We start from the raw sequence: 16,722 nt of genomic DNA on the forward strand, positions 1-16,722 counted from the left end.
ACTCAGTTAAAAGTTCTTTAGATAGCCCCCCTGGCTTCTTTAGGCACCTTCCATGTTTCTGTCTCACTGGTATTGCCTGAAGTTGTGCTTTTACTATCTCCCTCTTAACAAACTCCCAGCCATCATGAACTCCCTTTCCTTTTAGTATTACTGTCCATGGGATCTCACCCAGCACTTCCCTAAGTTTTATGAAGTCGGCTTTCTTAAAGTCAAGAAATTGAGTCCTAGTATGCTTGGCTGCTCCTTTCCGCTGTATAGTAAACTTCAGAAGAGCATGATCACTCGCGCCTAATGATCCTTCCACTTCTACCCCACCAACCAGGTCATCAACATTGGTTAGGACCAGATATAAAATGGCTGTTCCTCTTGTTGCTTCTCCTACTTTCTGGACAATGAAGTTGTCTGCAAGGCCAGTGAGGAATCTGTTTGACCTTATGCTCTTGGCTGAGTTTGACTTCCAACAAATATCCGGGTAATTGAAGTCCCCCATTACTACTATCTCCCTTCCTTTTGCATGCTTGGCCATTTGTTCCAGGAAGGCATCATCTATGTCCTCCGTTTGGCTTGGGGATGTATAGTAAACTCCCACAATGAGGTCACTGTTATTCTTCTCTCCCTTAATTTTGACCCAAATGCTCTCACTTTGGCTTTGAGGTTCTAAATCTTGGATCTCTTCACAGGTATACACATCCCTGACATATAACGCCACTCCTCCTTTCTTGTCTGGTCTGTTTCTCTGAAATAGATTGTATCCCTCTGTTATTACATTCCAATTGTGGGACTTATTCCACCAGGTTTCAGTGATGCCTATTATGTCATATTTATTTTGCTGTACCAAGAGCTCAAGCTCATCTTGTTTATTTCCCACGCTTTGCGCATTAGTGTACAGACATTGAAGTCCATTAATCATTCCCCCGTGTCTCTTATTTAAGGATTTTTTCCTCCCACCACTAGGTCTACGTGATGTTTGCTCCATTTGGTCTATGAAATTTGGATGATCATCTTCATCAATTGATAGACTCCTACCTTCAGGAGCACTGTCTCCCTCCCCCACATCAGTCAGTTTAAAGCCCTCCTGATTAGGTTTCTGAGATTTTTGGCAAAAACATTCCTCCCAACCGTTGTGAGGTGCAGCCCATCGCTTGCCAGAAGTCCCTCTTCAAGAAACTGCAGTCTGTGACCTAAGAATCCAAACTGTTCCTGTTTACACCATTTGCGAAGCCAGCTGTTCACTTCCACTATTTTTCCCTCTCTCCCTGGGCCACATCGTTCAACTGGGAGGACAGATGAGATGACAATTTGTGCATTTAAGTGCTTCAATTTCCTGCCTAGAGCCTCGTAGTCTCTTTTGATCTTCTGGAGGCTATTGCTTGCAGTGTCATTGGTTCCCCCATGAACCAAGAGGAAGGGGTATTTGTCAGTGGGTTTTATGATTCCTTGCAGTCGTTCAGTTACATCTTGGATCTTAGCCCCGGGGAGACAGCACACTTCCCGAGACATCTAGTCAGGCCCACAGATCACTGCTTCTGTTCCCCTCAGTAGGGAATCCCCTATCACCACTACACGCCTCCTCTTAGGTCTGGTAGGGGTTCTTCCGTGAGCTGTCCGTTCCAAGGTCGCCTGCACATTCCCTGAGGACTGACTTTGCTGCTCATCTTCATATACCTGATTGACTGTAATGAGGGAGAGATCCTCAAATGGAGTCTGCTCTTCGTCTTCCATGCTAGGGGAGAGGACCTCAAAGCGATTGTGTATTTCTAAACAATCAGAGCGAACCCTGGGCCTCCTACTTCTTTGAGTCACGTTTCTCCATATATCTGGCTCCTGTGTTGGTGAACTAGCCTCCTTCTCATGGGAGTCCCCTGTCTCCTCCTTGGTGGAGACGGTGTGCTCTGTTGCTTCCAAGAAGAGCTCCAGCTCTCTAATTCTTTGGAGTGTAGCTACACGTTCCTCCAGTTGCTGGACTTTGTCTTCTAAGAGGGCAATCAACATGCAATTGCTTCAGGTAAAGCTGCCTGCAACCTTTGGCAAGATGGCAAACATTGCGCAGGAACCACAGGCGACTGCAGCTGTTCCCTCACCCTCCATCTTGAGAACGTGTCATTGGGGGTGGCTACAGCGGTCCTCCATCTTAAAAAGTGTGAAGACGGGACAAATAACTCCCCCCCCCAAAAAACCTAGGTCTCCCCCAACAAACGTTTGAGACTAGCTCCCCTAAATCTAAAAGATGGATGAAACTGCGCGCGCCCAGCAGCGTGCGGCGCTGCCCTGCAAAGGACCTTTGCACAGGGAGAGCAGCTAATCAGCCACAAGAAACACACACACACACACACAAGAAAACCCTTTTTGCTCCTTCTTCAGCTGCTGCCCTGCAAGCTCTGATAAGCTCCTCCCACAGCTAATCACCTGCCTCAACAGAAACCCTGCCCCCTCTGACCTTTGCACAGGGAGAGCAGCTAATCAGCCACAAGAAACACACACCATGTTGGGAAAGATTGAGGGCACAAGGAGAAGGGGAGCAAGGAAGAAAGGGGAAACCCCACCCACAGGCAGCTTTGTGGGGGTGTTGGTGTGTAGGCAGGTGGGCAGAATGGGGACACTATCCCCTTTGTGGCGTGACAGGCAGGAACATGAGTCAATCAGCTGCCCTTTGCTTCTGCTCCCTAAAAAGGGGAGTGGGCTTGACTTGCTGCAGTTTTACATATCCTTTGGAAGGCTGTCACAGTTGGATTCACCTTTTCTCTAGGATGGTGATTCCCAACTGCTGGTAAAACATTTTTACAACCAAAAGCATACTGAGCAACTCTGGTGAGTCCCAGTGATATTTCAAGGTTATGGGAATGGCTTGTTCTCTCCAATCTGTTTTCATTTAATGTGAAAAATCCTGCTCTCCATATTGTTAGAGAGACTGTCAATTCACTCAGAAGCACTTTCCACAACAACTGCTGCATTTTATATATATATATATATATATATATATATATATATATATATATATATGCTAATGAGCCCTTTCAAGAACAGCATTAAAAAGTGCTGGAACCAGAGTCAGCCGTGGCTTCATGTCAAACCACAGCAGGCGCCTCCAGCAAGATTGCAGCTCCTCACTTCTCTTAACCTAATTTCATGTATTAAAACTAAATTAGAAGGAATGTTAAAACAAGAAGAAGCACATTCAAAAGATTCACTCAATATGCAAGTCAGCATGGAGGGAAGCAGATGGAGGATCCTGTCACAGCGTGTGTCTGCGTGGGGAAAACAGCAGGGGCAGCACGTGGAGGTGGAACAACAGCCAGAGCTCTTGACCGTCCTGCCAAGGGGGTTCCCAGGAGCTGTAGAGACCACCAAGGAAGGAGCCCTGCAGGGATCAAGGTGATCCTTGCTAGCCCTTTAGCCAACTGCCCAGGAGGGAGCTCAGCAAAGGCAGGCAGTGGTTCGTGCTCTGGTGTCTGGGAGTGCTGCTGCTGCTGCTGCTCCTTCTTCCTCTCCGCAAGCCTGTTGCCAAGGGAAGGAAACTGTTGGAAGACGCTCCCCACTTTGTGCATTTCAACCCCCCCCACCCTGGAAGCTGCAGCAGTAGCTCATGGTTGACATGCAAGACGCCATGAGGCTGGCTTGCTGAATGAAGACCCAAAGGGGTGGTCCAGATAAAAAGGCTGGCTAAGATGACAGTGCCCTGAGGGCAGAGCTTCCTTGGAGGTCCTCCTCCATCCCATCAGGATGGCAGCCCTAGGATGGCGAGGGAAGCCAAGAGAACTGACAGGGAGGTGATGCAAGTGACTAAACCATCATGGATGGGCCTGAACTTGTGGCCCAGGTCCCATGCCAGACGGAAAGCCAAGGAGATGGTGCCGGGAAGCTGGCCTGGGCCTGGGCAGAAGAGGGGCAAGCAAGAGAACCCCCAGCCCCTGGGCACAGAGGAAAGGCAAGAAGCTGATTTCAATTTCTGGGTTTTCACTCTGCTCATTTTCTTCCAAATCACTTCCAAAAGCAGAGGTCTTTCTGTAGTTAATTGTGTGTCTCCTTCTGCTTACACTTTAAAAGATTCCTCCTCTCTTGGGAAGTGACTTTTGTAAACAAATCACGTAAAACTGCTTAGACAAACCTCTGGAGATGATTAGAAGGGGCCAGTTTTCGATTTATACCTTAAGAAAGCAGCAGATGTCAAATGAACCATTTGTATACATTTGGAGAGGCAAAGAGCTGGCATCTGAGTTTCATTAGGACCTTCAAGAGCACACAGAGCTTGGGGCCAGCTGCTCCTTGATTAGAGCCTTGGAACAAAAGGCACCGCCTTGCAAAGATGGTTTGGCCAAGGTTCACTCAAGTCGAAGGCCGAATGCTAAGCATAACATGAGCAGCACATGAGCAGCTGGAGAGCAAAAAAAATCCCTGTGCTCCCCTCACAGGGTTATCTGCTCACTTTTCAGCCAAGTCTGCAGCACCAAGAATAGCCAGGCTGCAGCCTGATTCCGAGAGGATAGCACAGAGCTCTTTCTACTGCAAAAACACTCCGGGGGGGAGTGCAACAGGAAGTGCCTTTACTGCTGAGAGATCCCCTTTCCAAACCAACATAGGAACTTGAAAGGCAAAATATGACAAGTGTTGCAAAACATTCCACGGACCGTGCTGAAACAAAAAGAACAAAAAAGTCGCTTCAAAGGTTAAGCCTGATGAAAAGAGGAGAGAGAAGCCCAGCAAAGGGAGGTCTGAGCAGTGGGGTGTGATGGCCCAATTCTGTGCAGGAACTGCAAGCCCTTCCAAGGTCAAACACTTCCAGACCTTGAAGTAGAGCTAGGACAGCACAACTGGGATGCACGAGTCCTCCAACTACCAAGTAGGGACAAATTGCAGAGGGAAAATGGGGGCCGTCATCATTCCTCACTTTTGCGAGCGGTTCCTATAATTCATTTGGAGCGTTCAGAAAGGAGTTAACTGTGTTAAATGCAACACAGAGCGCGGAGGAGGAGAGTGGAGAGAGCTGTTCAGGATTACAGTACAGTCGAACTTTGGTTTTCAAAAATAATGCATTCCTGAAGTCCGTTTGACTTCCAAAATGTTCGGAAACCAAGTGCGGCTTCCGATTGGGTGCAGGAACGTCCTGCAGCCAATTGGAAGCCGCGCCGGATGTTCGGCTTCCAAGGCAAAGTTTGAAAACGGGAACACCTCCTTCCAGGTTTGCGGTGTTTGAATTCCAAGTGGTTTGTGAACTAAGCTGTTCAAAAACCAAGGTACAACTGTACTACGTTGTTCTGCACATGGATCATTCACTCACTCTACAGCTGAAGCAGCTAACCTGCAGCCTGGATCCCCTCGCCAAAGAGCGCTTGTGCACTCCCAAGATTTCAACAATTAAATTTTTTTAAAAATCTGTTCTGCAGAGGTGTTCCCACCTTTGGTGCTGTGGGTGTCCCAGCAGCCCCCCCCCCAAAAGGCTACTTCTTCCTCCATTTACCTCGCCTTTAATGGCCTCTCTTCTTCGTCTGCTGTGGTGACATGTCCTTGGCACTCAGAAAGGAACACTCCTTCCTCTTCCCTCAGCCCATATTACAATGGGCATGGCGGGGGGGGGGAGGGAAGAGGCACATTTGCAAGCTAAGAAGGCACCTGAATGCATCCCCCCCTCAACACAGTGCAAGGACGTGGAGGGAAAATGTTGGAGAATCTCCACCCCCACCCCACTGCTGGTCTCTGTGAGGCCTGGGGGAGGAAGGGGCAGAAACAAGGCTAGAGGTATTTCTGCCCTCCAGATACAGCAGATGCCAAGCCAAGCAGGGCAGGTGGACTAGCACAAAAACAGCAAAAAGTTTCAATGAAGGCACTGATCCAGGAAAAAAAAGCCTTCCACAGGCCCATGTGATTAACCCCACCAGAAGTGTCTGCAGCACCCTAAGTTGTGTGATCTGCAGCTGCATGAGACCACTTACTCCAGGCTCGACTTGGCTCCTGTCAGCAATGTCAATGTGGACAACTTCCACGTTCTTCCACGTATTTGGATCTAAGTCGTGCACCTGCAGGGAGGAGAGGAAATGGGGTCAACCTGGGCAGCAACTAAGAGTTTCCCCAATAATGCCCTCCTGGCTCAAAGGAGGAAGAGATCCTACAATGTGGCCTTGAGGGTAGAGTCAATGTGAATCCATTTCCCTCTGACTGGGGCCACTGTCAGGCTGCAGCTCACCCACCCAATATGGACCACCGGCTGCAAACACAAGGCAAAAGGAGGGTGTGAGACCATTTTGAGAGGAACATGCATGTCTCATTTTAAAGGGAGTTAGTTTCACATTTAATGTAACTTTCTTTCACCTGAGCATTTAAAAACATTTTAAAAAATAACTTTAGTATTTTAAGCTGAATGAGCATTTATCTGCTGGGTTTTTTGCATGTATTTATTGCTGATGTGCTTGTTTTAGAAATTTCTTAACTACCTTGAACTAATTGCTAAACATCAGTATACATACATGTTTAAAATACAGTGGGGCCTCAGGTTACATACGCTTCAGGTTACAGACTCCGCTAACCCAGAAATAGTGGTTCAGGTTAAGAACTTTGCTTCAGGATGAGAACAGAAATCGTGCTCCGGTGGCGCGGCAGCAGCAGGAGGCCCCATTAGCGAAAGTGGTGCTTTAGGTTAAGAACAGTTTCAGGTTAAGTACGGACCTCTGGAACGAATTAAGTACTTAACCCGAGGTCCCACTGTACCAGAGTTGGATGGAGCCAGAGGCTGAAGTACAGTCTGAGCACTCAGGGTCGGGGAGAAACATTTGCTTTGGTAGGAACCCCCGTGCCCCCCACCCCTAGCGTTGCTTAGTGGCTGTCAAGCTCTGGAGTCTGCTGTCTGGCAAAGAAGCAGCAGCAGTAAAGGCCTTGCCCAAACAAGGTGGTGGCAAAATGTGGTTCTCCAACTTACATTGTTAGATGTTCCCAAATCTGATTTATGCCAAGTCTCAATTTTGATGAAGAAGTCGTCTTTCATATATTCATTCTATCAAAGATAAAAGATAAATAAGGCAGTAACTAATGTGGTTCATTTGTAAATCCTCTTCCAGTCTTTTGCAATATATCCATCTGGTCTTTAGAGAGGCAATCAGGGATGGGGGGAGGCAAACCTGATTCCCACCCCCAACTCAAAGACAGGTACATGTGTGATGGAGGAAGAGAACTGTCAGGAAGCAGGAGAGTGCTTGAAGCTTCCAACCAACCAGATTCTTTCCTGCAAATGTCCCCTCCCTATACCCCACAACAGCAGATTCATAGGAGAGCACTGCCCAGAGCAGGTAGGGCAAAGCACCTTTCTCCACCCTCCCTAACCCTCCTGCCTAACAGGGCAGGCAAACATTTGTAGGCAGACCACCAATGGAGTGTTTTGTTTTGAGGTTGGCCTAATTAAATTCCCTGCTTTTTATTTTATTGTTTATCATTTTATATTATTGTTACTGTAAGCTGCCTAACTATTGGGCAATACCTACATAAAATAAACATGGAACTCCATCATGAATGACACCCCCCCCGCCCCGAGCAGCAGTCTCTGCACCCTGCCTCACCCAGACTTACCCTCCACTAAGCAACCCACATGAACTAGACAAGACTCCCCTCCAGCCCATCCTTGTAGGATCCTGGCCACAGCTACCACATCCGTGTTGGGGAGGGGACACCGCAGCAATGCCCAAACAGGCAAGCTCCAGAACGTCACCCCACTTTATTATTTTAGCTGTATTGTGATGGCAAGTGGGGAAGTGTTAAACACACCACAGACTAAAACTTTTGTGTGACCCACCACCCCCAGTTTAGCTCTCACAGAGCTGAATGTGGCATGTGTTGCTGACTGAAGGCTGTGAAGGAGGGAAACCATTTTCAGAGAAAGGTATGAGTGCTGTTTTTTTTTTTAAAATGAGGTGCCTGTACTCATACCTTGATAAAAGCATTGTGGGCACCAGCACAAAATGGCTGTCATGGGGAGGGGTGGTACTCTACTGTTGAGTACTATCATAGAAGCAGGACTGCACCTGAAAGATTGAACCCCTCAGAGGGACCTCACACTGAGGACCCAGGTGCCTACATTCAACCGAGAAGAGCTAAAAAGCTTCAAAGGTGCCAACAGTTCAGCCTATTCACAAGCCAAGAGAAACATAGTACTCACCGTTACAACTGAAGCCCACCAAGACATGGAAAGAAAAAGAAAAGGGAGACAAACAGGTATGAATGTATCTCAACATTCTTATTTACAGAACTCAAGGGTGAAATTGCTGGTCTCACAACAAATATAAGTAACTTTTGCCTAAGAACAGCTTCTGTACCTGAGGGCTAGAAAGTACTAGGGGGGTTATTATGTTGTCTTTGTTTTTATTATGTTGTTGTTTTTTTGTATTGCAATTTTATGTTGTGAACCACCCTGCGCTCTACGGGTATAGGGCAGTATACAACCTAAACAAATAAAACTTGATGTGATAGAGATCTAAAATAACGTCAACATCATAATGCTGTGGATACATTTTCACTTGGGGATAAGAATGGTTGCAGGCGCGGGGGGTTTTTCCCGATGGCTTGGAGCACTGAGTGGGACTGCGGCAGTCAGGGCAGCCACCTACAGGGCTCATGGTTTCCCTCAGAGTGACCAGGATGTCTACTTAAAAGAGCTCTATGAGACAGCCAACAAATATCACTTCCTCCACAGCCTGGTCTCCTGGCTGTGCCCCACAGCCGCTATCCCTTGATGGCTGGCAGCCCCCTATCCCTGGGCATGTTCTCCGGCGCCCTGTATTACTTCACAGTGACAGGGGACCTGGTCCTGACCAAAGCAGCACCTTATGGTGGTTCTCTCCTCATCCTCAGCTGGATTGCCATGGCCCTTGACACCCCCAGTCCATCCCCACATGCACCCTCTCTCCCATCACTGGGGCAGCCACCCCTGCTGCTCACTCCCCCTCTTAGGCTTGCAAGAGAGAACCCTGGGAGAGGAGAGATCTCCCAAACGTCAGAGGGGGATCCCTTGAGGTTGTTAGCCTGCTCTGAACGTGTCTCTATCCTGCATCTTGGAATTCCCTAAATGCTGAATCCTTTTTTAGAAGTCAAGATCCTTTTCAAAAATTGCAGCCAGATTTGAGATTGTGATGGAGGAAGAGCTTAGGCCTCAATGAAATGTTGGTGCTTTTTAACTTAATAAATGAGAGTGATTTAACTTAAAAAACAACCACCACCACATCATAATGCTGTTATCCAAAAGTATGGTGAACTTGGAATACTGTGTTCAATTCTGGTGACTGCATTGTGAAAAGGCAGGTTGGCCACTCTAAAAAATCGTATTCAAGGTTACTTGTGAAATACCAAAATACAAACAGCATCAAAGCAGGCATCATGAAAAGATATGAGCTAAAAACAAATAAAACAAAGCACTGCAAGCTGCAAAAAAGCTCCTCTGGACATCACAGCTTAAGAACCCCTTGTTTGATTGGCGCTTGGTGCGATCTCTCACAGACACACGTGGCTCCTGCAGCATTAAGTCCAGGCTAAGGCACACACTGCATGAGCCAAGGTCACAAGCAACCCGTCCCCTGCCCCCCACCTGAGAAAGCAGCTCTTTATAACTTCAGACAGGTCAGAACTGAGCCACAACCCCAATGAAAGCAATCCCAGTTGCAGACAACTCTGAAGAGTTTGAGATCGCCCATATCCTTGCAGTTCTATGAAGGGTTCAGGCCTTTGGTGCTTCCCCTTATGAGGACCTGGCATTAGTGACAAGCCCAGTCAAAATCCCTGGAAGTCAGAGGGTGGAGGTGGGGGACTGAAGTGACAGATTATTTTCCTGCCTGGCCCGGCCCCACAGTGGTGTTTTGCTTGAATACCTTTGAAACCACATAGCCAAAGAATGGGGAAAGGAGACTCACTCGTCCTGCAGTAAGGATAGGCATTCCAGGCCTTTTCATGGAATACCAACGAACCTTCTGGAGCAAACATCCGCACAAACCCAGGAACTTTGCTGCAACAAACCAAAGTGGGATGTCAGATGTGAGCCTTGCCAAGTGAAGCACCTGCTCCAAGAGGCATCCCTTACACAAACACATTCTATGGCATGCACAGCCTCAGCAATGGCAAATACAGTTGTACTAAAGTCAGGGGCTCAGCTCTGCTTCTTTCCAAGAGTGTCGCATTGCCAACAAGGTGGGAGGGAGGGAGGTATGGTGGACAAGGAAAGGTAATCAAGTCCGAAGGAGGATGTCTCTCCAGCCCACCCCAGCTGCTGATATCTGTCGTGCTCTCAAGAGTGGAAGCTGAGGGGGCACTCAGAAAGGGAAGCTCCTGTAGCCCCCAGGCTGCCTATCAGGGATTAAGGCTGAGTCACCCCACTCTTTCAGGCACACCTCTCTGCAAGCAGCCCCTTCTCTTACCTCTTCAGGTGGTAAATCTTGTGCGTATACTGTCCTTTTTCGCCATCCTTCTCATAAGGCTCGTTGGTTAAGACTTGGATCCCTTCACCACCACCAGTTTCATTTTTACTGGCTTCAGCCACAGAATAAAGTTGTCCAACTTGATACTAAGGGGGGGGGGAGGGGAAAGGAATGTTAAGATTCTTTTTTGTAAAGTGCCTCGTATCTTTCAGCAGCCCACCACACATAACTGTGATATTTATGGAATGGCTGGGAAAGCCCAGCATAAGGGAAACCCCACAAGAGTTCCCCCTGCTGTTGTCCCCACAATGCCCTGTTCTTTGGTCAATAAAACCCCATGCTCCAATACGGCCAGAGGTTCTCCTGGCACCCCACATACAGGACTACCATTCACCAAGAGATCTCTCTTAAGGCTCAAGAGAAAACTGTTTCCCAAGATGACTTACACTCGTTCTTAAGAACATTTTACAACATGTCTAATTTTTAAAAAAGCAAAACAATTCCCAATAAAGATCAATGAACATGTTAGTTTAAAGCTTCAGCTAAAGGTCGGTTAAAATATCATGTTTAAAGCCCACTTAGAAGCAGTCAGGGAAGAAGTCAGAGACAGACCTCCTTCTGGGAGGGAGGAACATGCACAGATCTGTAGCCTCCACTGAAAAGGACTCTGTCTTTTGTATCCACCAATGGTAACCGACCTAGTAGCAGAGCCTCTGTGATGGTGCTTGGCACCTGGGCAGGTGAGCCTTAAGCACTCTGGCCCCAAGGCATTCAGGGAGGAAATGGGGGCCCAAGGGTGGCACTGACAGCCAGTTATTTTTTAAAGGGCCACACCCCAGTGGCAGACACAGCCAATATAAATGCATACACACACACAAATATATAAACTCACCAGTCATGCAGGAGCAAAGCACCCACTCCCAACCCCACCGAGCATTTCTAGCCCACCTCAATCCAGCACTTGGGTATGTCTGGACACAGAACCAGTTTCATGTCCTCTGAACACAAACACCCAGGCAGCTGAACCATCTTCAAAGGCAGATAAATGTTTGCCTGCCGAACTGCCTTGCCCATCCAAGCAGAGGGCTAGGAGGAACCCCAGCCCCTTTTCACACCCTCATCTTCCTGGGCTGAAGGGGAATTGAGAGCTGGCTGCAAACTCATATCTTCACCAGTAACCAGAGTCACATAATCCCAAATAACAAGGAAGCAGCTGCCAGGCCCTTGTGAGCAGCAAAGGATTGCTGACACTTCTCTGGGCGGTGACAGCCGATCCATTTTCGGAAGGATGGGGCAACCATTGCCAGGAAAAGCAGCAGGCAGCTTCTAACTTGATTCAATCCTAATAAAAATTTGATCACCAGGGGAAACAGGACAGGGACATACGTACCTCTTGGACAGAGCAGGGCAGGACCACACGGCTGAAAGACAAAAGGCCATGCATGTAAGACAACTTCGAAAGAGGGCTGGCAAGAGGAAGAGTCCACAACAGTACAAGGCTGGCTAAGGATTTATGTTTGCAGATAAAACAGTTTCTTGGTGCAAGGGGTGGAACAGTTTCATTCAACTACAAGAAAGCTCAAATCCTGCCCTGAAAACAAACAAGAATTGGCTAATAAGCTTTGCAGTGTTTTTTGTTCTAGAAAAGGCCTATCCAACTTTTCATACCAAGTGGGCTGCGAGAGGACTTTGACACAGAACTTGTGGGCCATATACTGAATTAAATTTTCATACTGTAAATTAAAGTGTTCGATATATTTAATATATACTATTAATATAGTTAATTAAAAGAAAAGGGACCCATGACTGTTAGGTCCAGTCGCGGACTCTGGGGTTGCGGTGCTCATCTCGCTTTACTGGCCGAGTGAGCCGGCGTTTGTCCGCAGACAGCTTCTGGGTCATGTGGCCAGCAATGACTAAGTTGCTTCTGGCGAACCAGAGCAGCACATGGAAACACCGTTTACCTTCCTGCCGGAGCAGCACCTATTTATCTACTTGCACTGTGTGCTTTCGAACTGCTAGGTCGGCAGGAGCAGGGACCGAGCAACGGGAGTTCACCCCGTTATGGGGATTCGAACCGTCAACCTTCTGATTGGCAGGTCCTAGGCTCTGTGGTTTAACCCACAGTGCCACCCGCGTCCCAATATAGTTACAGTGGTGCCCCGCAAGACGAACGCCTCGCAAGACGAAAAACCCACTAGACGAAAGAGTTTTCCGTTTTGGAGGCGCTTCGCAAAACGAATTTCCCTATGGGGTTGCTTCGCAAGACGAAAAAAATCTTGCATCCCCCGGTGGGGTTTTTTCACTTTTTTCGCCCTTTTCTTAAGCCGCTAAGCCGCTTATCAGCTGTTCCGCTGATAAGCCGCTTAACAGCTGATCGCTGGAAGCCGCTTGACAGCTGTAGCGCTAATCCGCTAAGCTGTCAATGGGCTTGCTTCGCAAGACGAAAAAACCGCTAGACGAAGAGCCTCAGGGAACGGATTCTTTTCGTCTTGTGAGGCACCACTGTAATTATATATACAGATATATAAGTAAATATGCAATTTTATGGGGGTGCTGCTTTTCTCACATGTCCGAGATAAGCAGCAGGGTTGTGGGGAAAGACTCCCCTGGCTTTTCCCTTCAGCCCTTTTCAGCTTAATCTGCCACTTCAGTCCCCCCACCCTCTGACTTCCAAAGATTTTGACTGGGCTTGTCACTAATGCCAGGTTCTCATAAGGGGAAGCACCAAAGGCAGACACCCCTTCAGAGAACTGCAAGGATATGGGCGATCTTCTTTCCTGGGTTTTTCTCCCTTCCCCTCCACCAGAGGCAACACTGGATCTGATTGCCTGGGCACCAGGTTATTTTTTCTACAGCTATTTAGTGGCACTTTAATGGTGGGCTTGTGAAAATGTGCCACTAAATATCTGGAGGTAGGAGTGGAAATACTATAAACCATGCCCACTCAACCGCTCCAGTTTAGGATACCTAGAGATGGGAAGGCCTGGGGGGGAACCGAAAAATATGGGAGGGGAAACCAGTTTCCCCCCGTTTTTCTCCCAAAGCCATTTTTTCTTTTTAAACTTTTATTTGCTTTTTTGTTGACACACTGAGAAAAAAAGGAAGAAAACTAATAATACAAATGAAAATAATAATGAACACAAAATTATTTACAAAACAATAAAGCAAGATTTGGTCTTTGAACTATAGACCCGACCTCCCGTCTATTCTTTACTTGGTACCAATACACACTTTTATCATAATTTAACTAATCCTTAGTTTGTCTAAGATCTCATGTCTTTCTTAAAGCAACAGAGTTTAAACTGCTGTAATTATTTTTCAAATATACTTTAAAGACCTCCCATTTTGAGACAAATTCCTGTTTTGGTTTATTCTTTATTTTTCTGATAGACTATCTAACTCTGCATATTCTGTCAATTTTTGAGTCCATTCATGAATAGAGGGGATTTCATCACTCTTCCATTTTGCAGCAATAAGAAGTCTTGCTGCAACCATAGCATATAAAAAGACACCCTTCATTTTTGGGAGGATATCCAACTCTGTAATTCCCAGAAGATAGGGTTCTGGTTTTCTGTTAAAGGAGATCTTTAGCATTTTTTGTAATTCTGAATGGATGCTCTCCCAAAATACCGGGATTTTCTTACATAGCCGCCACATGGGATAGAGAGTACCTGATTTATCTCCACATCTCCAACAATTGCTTGTGATACCTTTATACATCTTTGAGAGTTTTCAGGGTGTTAAGTATCATCGGTGCTGCATTTTTAAGAAATTATCTCTTAAGGCATAACAATTTGTAAATTTCCAATTGTTTTCCCATTGGGACATAGTTACTGAGTGCCCAAAGTCTTGTAACCACTTAACCATGGCCGTTGTAACCTCCCCCTCCTTGACTTCCCAGTCAAGGGGGAGTTGGTATACTTTTGAAAGGTTTTTTTTTGTTTTAGAATTTACTAGCTCAGATTCGAGCTAGTTTCTATTGCAATAGAAAGAAGTTTCTATTGCAAAACCCTTTTCTTTATCAGATTTGAATTTTTCATATACCTAATAGTACTGGAAGCAATCTGCAATGAACTCTCTTATTTTCTCAAAACTTTTTAGTTTTAGTTGGTTATCTAGTGTTTTGTATGTTGGCCAAATTTCCTGGGTATTTTTCCTTTTCACCACAGAGGTTTCTATTGGAGAAGTCCACCACGGGACTTTGGGCTCCAACAGGTCTTTATATTTCTCCCAGACTGCAAAATTATTATATGATTTATGAACTTATGGACTTTGGCTTTCCTGTATATCAGGTAAGTGTGCCGTCCCCATCGATTATTGAAGCCCTCCAAATCTAGGAGGTCTGGGTCCTGCAGCATGCACCAGTCTTTCAGCCATGTGAAGCAGGCTGCCTCATAGTATAATTTCAGATCGGGTGGGGGAAAGCCTCCTTTGTCCTTTATATCCATCTATTGGGGAAAAGGGGGAGACTGGTTCCCCCTCATTTTTCCAGACCTTCTCATCTCTAAATACCACACCTGAACCTAGATTGAAATGGATCCCTGCCTACTGATATCAGGCAGGTGCCTTCACTGTACTCTTTTTCAGCACCTGCTAAAACATTTTTGTTTAGGCAAACCTATCCAGACATGTAGAATATTGATGTGTGTTGAACTCAACACATCTGCAAAGGTGTCAGGCCTACAGGTAAATTTTGCAAAGTCTGAGGCTATGTGCTTCAACGCGGCCGCCCCATACCCAAAAAGAATTCACCAGCATCACCAACATAAAACTTTGCCGCACCAAGTTCAGATACCTAGGGGTACAAATAACGAGAAGCCTCAACAAATTATACCTCCACAACTACAACCCCTTGTGGTGACAAATCAACAAAGCCCTGAAGAGGTGGAACAACACCAGCTTCACTCTCTCACACAAAATAGCCATGATCAAAATTATCACCCTCCCAAAATTAACATACCTATTCCAAACCCTCCCAGTCTGGATTCCCCCAGCCCAACTTTGCAAATGGCAGAGAAAATTACACTCATTTATCTTCTCTCACAAAAAAACAAGAATAAGCCCCAAATACCTGCACCTTCCCTCCTCAGAAGAAAGATCGGTAACCCCAAACATAGAAGCATATTACATTGCCAACCAAGTTCACCACATAATCCTTTACATCCTGTAAGACGAGACAAAACAATGGGTACACCTGGAGAGGAATACAACTGAAAATACCCACACCACAGCATACCCAAACAAACTAAGGGAAATCCCCACAACACTAAACAGGTTCACACGGACCATGCTTAAAGCATGGAAAGAAATAGGTAAACTATCCCCAACCCCATCCCCACTAATTCCCCTGGCACACCACTTGCTATTCCACCATGCAGCACAAAACCTCCAGATAAAAACCTGGCAAACCAAAGCTTATACCACCTAACAGATTTCTACAAAAATAACAAACCCATATCAACACAAGAAATACAAGACAAACTAGGGGACACCCAAATGGCCTGGCTAACACACCAACAATTACATGCCCTCTTAAACAATCCAGTAGTAAAGTCAGCAGCAACTAGGCCCCTGACAACCTTCGAAAACATGGGAAAGGGATGGTATCCACAATATACAAAATACTACTCCAAAATCCCACAAAACCCCTAAATGTAATCAAAAAAACAATGGGGGGATGACATAGGCTTTGAGATTAACCCCACCCAATGGACCAGAATGTGGTCTAAACCTCCCTTTAAATCTGTACCAGTGAAAAGAAAAGAACTCACTCTGAAACTCACTTACAGGTGGTACCTAAAACCACGAACACTAATACGCCCCGGAGCCTCACCAAAATGCTGGAGAGGATGACCTCCACAGGCACATACCTCCACATGTGATGGGAACGTCCTAAAATCCAACTCTTATGGACATCAATCATACAAGAAATATGCAAAATAACTAAGCAAGTATTACAAGTCACCCCAGAACTGGCCCTACCAAACATCTTCCAAGACAATGCCCACTCACATCACAAGGAGCTCATAACCCACCTACTCTCAGCAGCCAGAAGCATCAAACCCTGACACTGGAGAGACCTGTCAGGAGTAATGGTATCAAAACAGTCTTATTAGAAAAACTAACCAACAAACTGAAACTGCCACGGGGACAAATCGAAGAAGACGTCTTCACCCCGGCATAGTTACCCTTTATCACATACACAACAAGATAACAGCAAGAACCCATCAACAGCATACAAATCAATCTGGCTAACCTGATCCAAAACCACACCCACCCACCCCACTCACACACAAAAACAGATTTCACTACAGTCAATCAAAGACAACCACACCCT

The 16,722-nt window shown here is 46.4% G+C and overlaps 1 protein-coding gene across 1 annotated transcript in view; it reads right to left on the minus strand.

The window, feature by feature from the left end:
- Positions 1-16,722, minus strand: part of PITPNB (phosphatidylinositol transfer protein beta) — a 34,812-nt gene that overhangs the window by 16,546 nt on the left and 1,544 nt on the right. The window contains exons 2-7 of the mRNA XM_081892931.1: positions 11,773-11,803; positions 10,383-10,528; positions 9,882-9,973; positions 8,138-8,145; positions 6,908-6,982; positions 5,928-6,011 (exon numbers count right to left, since the gene is read on the minus strand). Coding sequence (XP_081749057.1) covers positions 5,928-6,011; positions 6,908-6,982; positions 8,138-8,145; positions 9,882-9,973; positions 10,383-10,528; positions 11,773-11,803 — 436 coding nt within the window. The remainder of the gene's footprint in view (positions 1-5,927; positions 6,012-6,907; positions 6,983-8,137; positions 8,146-9,881; positions 9,974-10,382; positions 10,529-11,772; positions 11,804-16,722) is intronic.

Source organism: Podarcis melisellensis, assembly GCF_964234715.1.
Source record: "Podarcis melisellensis genome assembly, chromosome: 16".
Classification (NCBI taxonomy): domain Eukaryota; kingdom Metazoa; phylum Chordata; class Lepidosauria; order Squamata; family Lacertidae; genus Podarcis; species Podarcis melisellensis.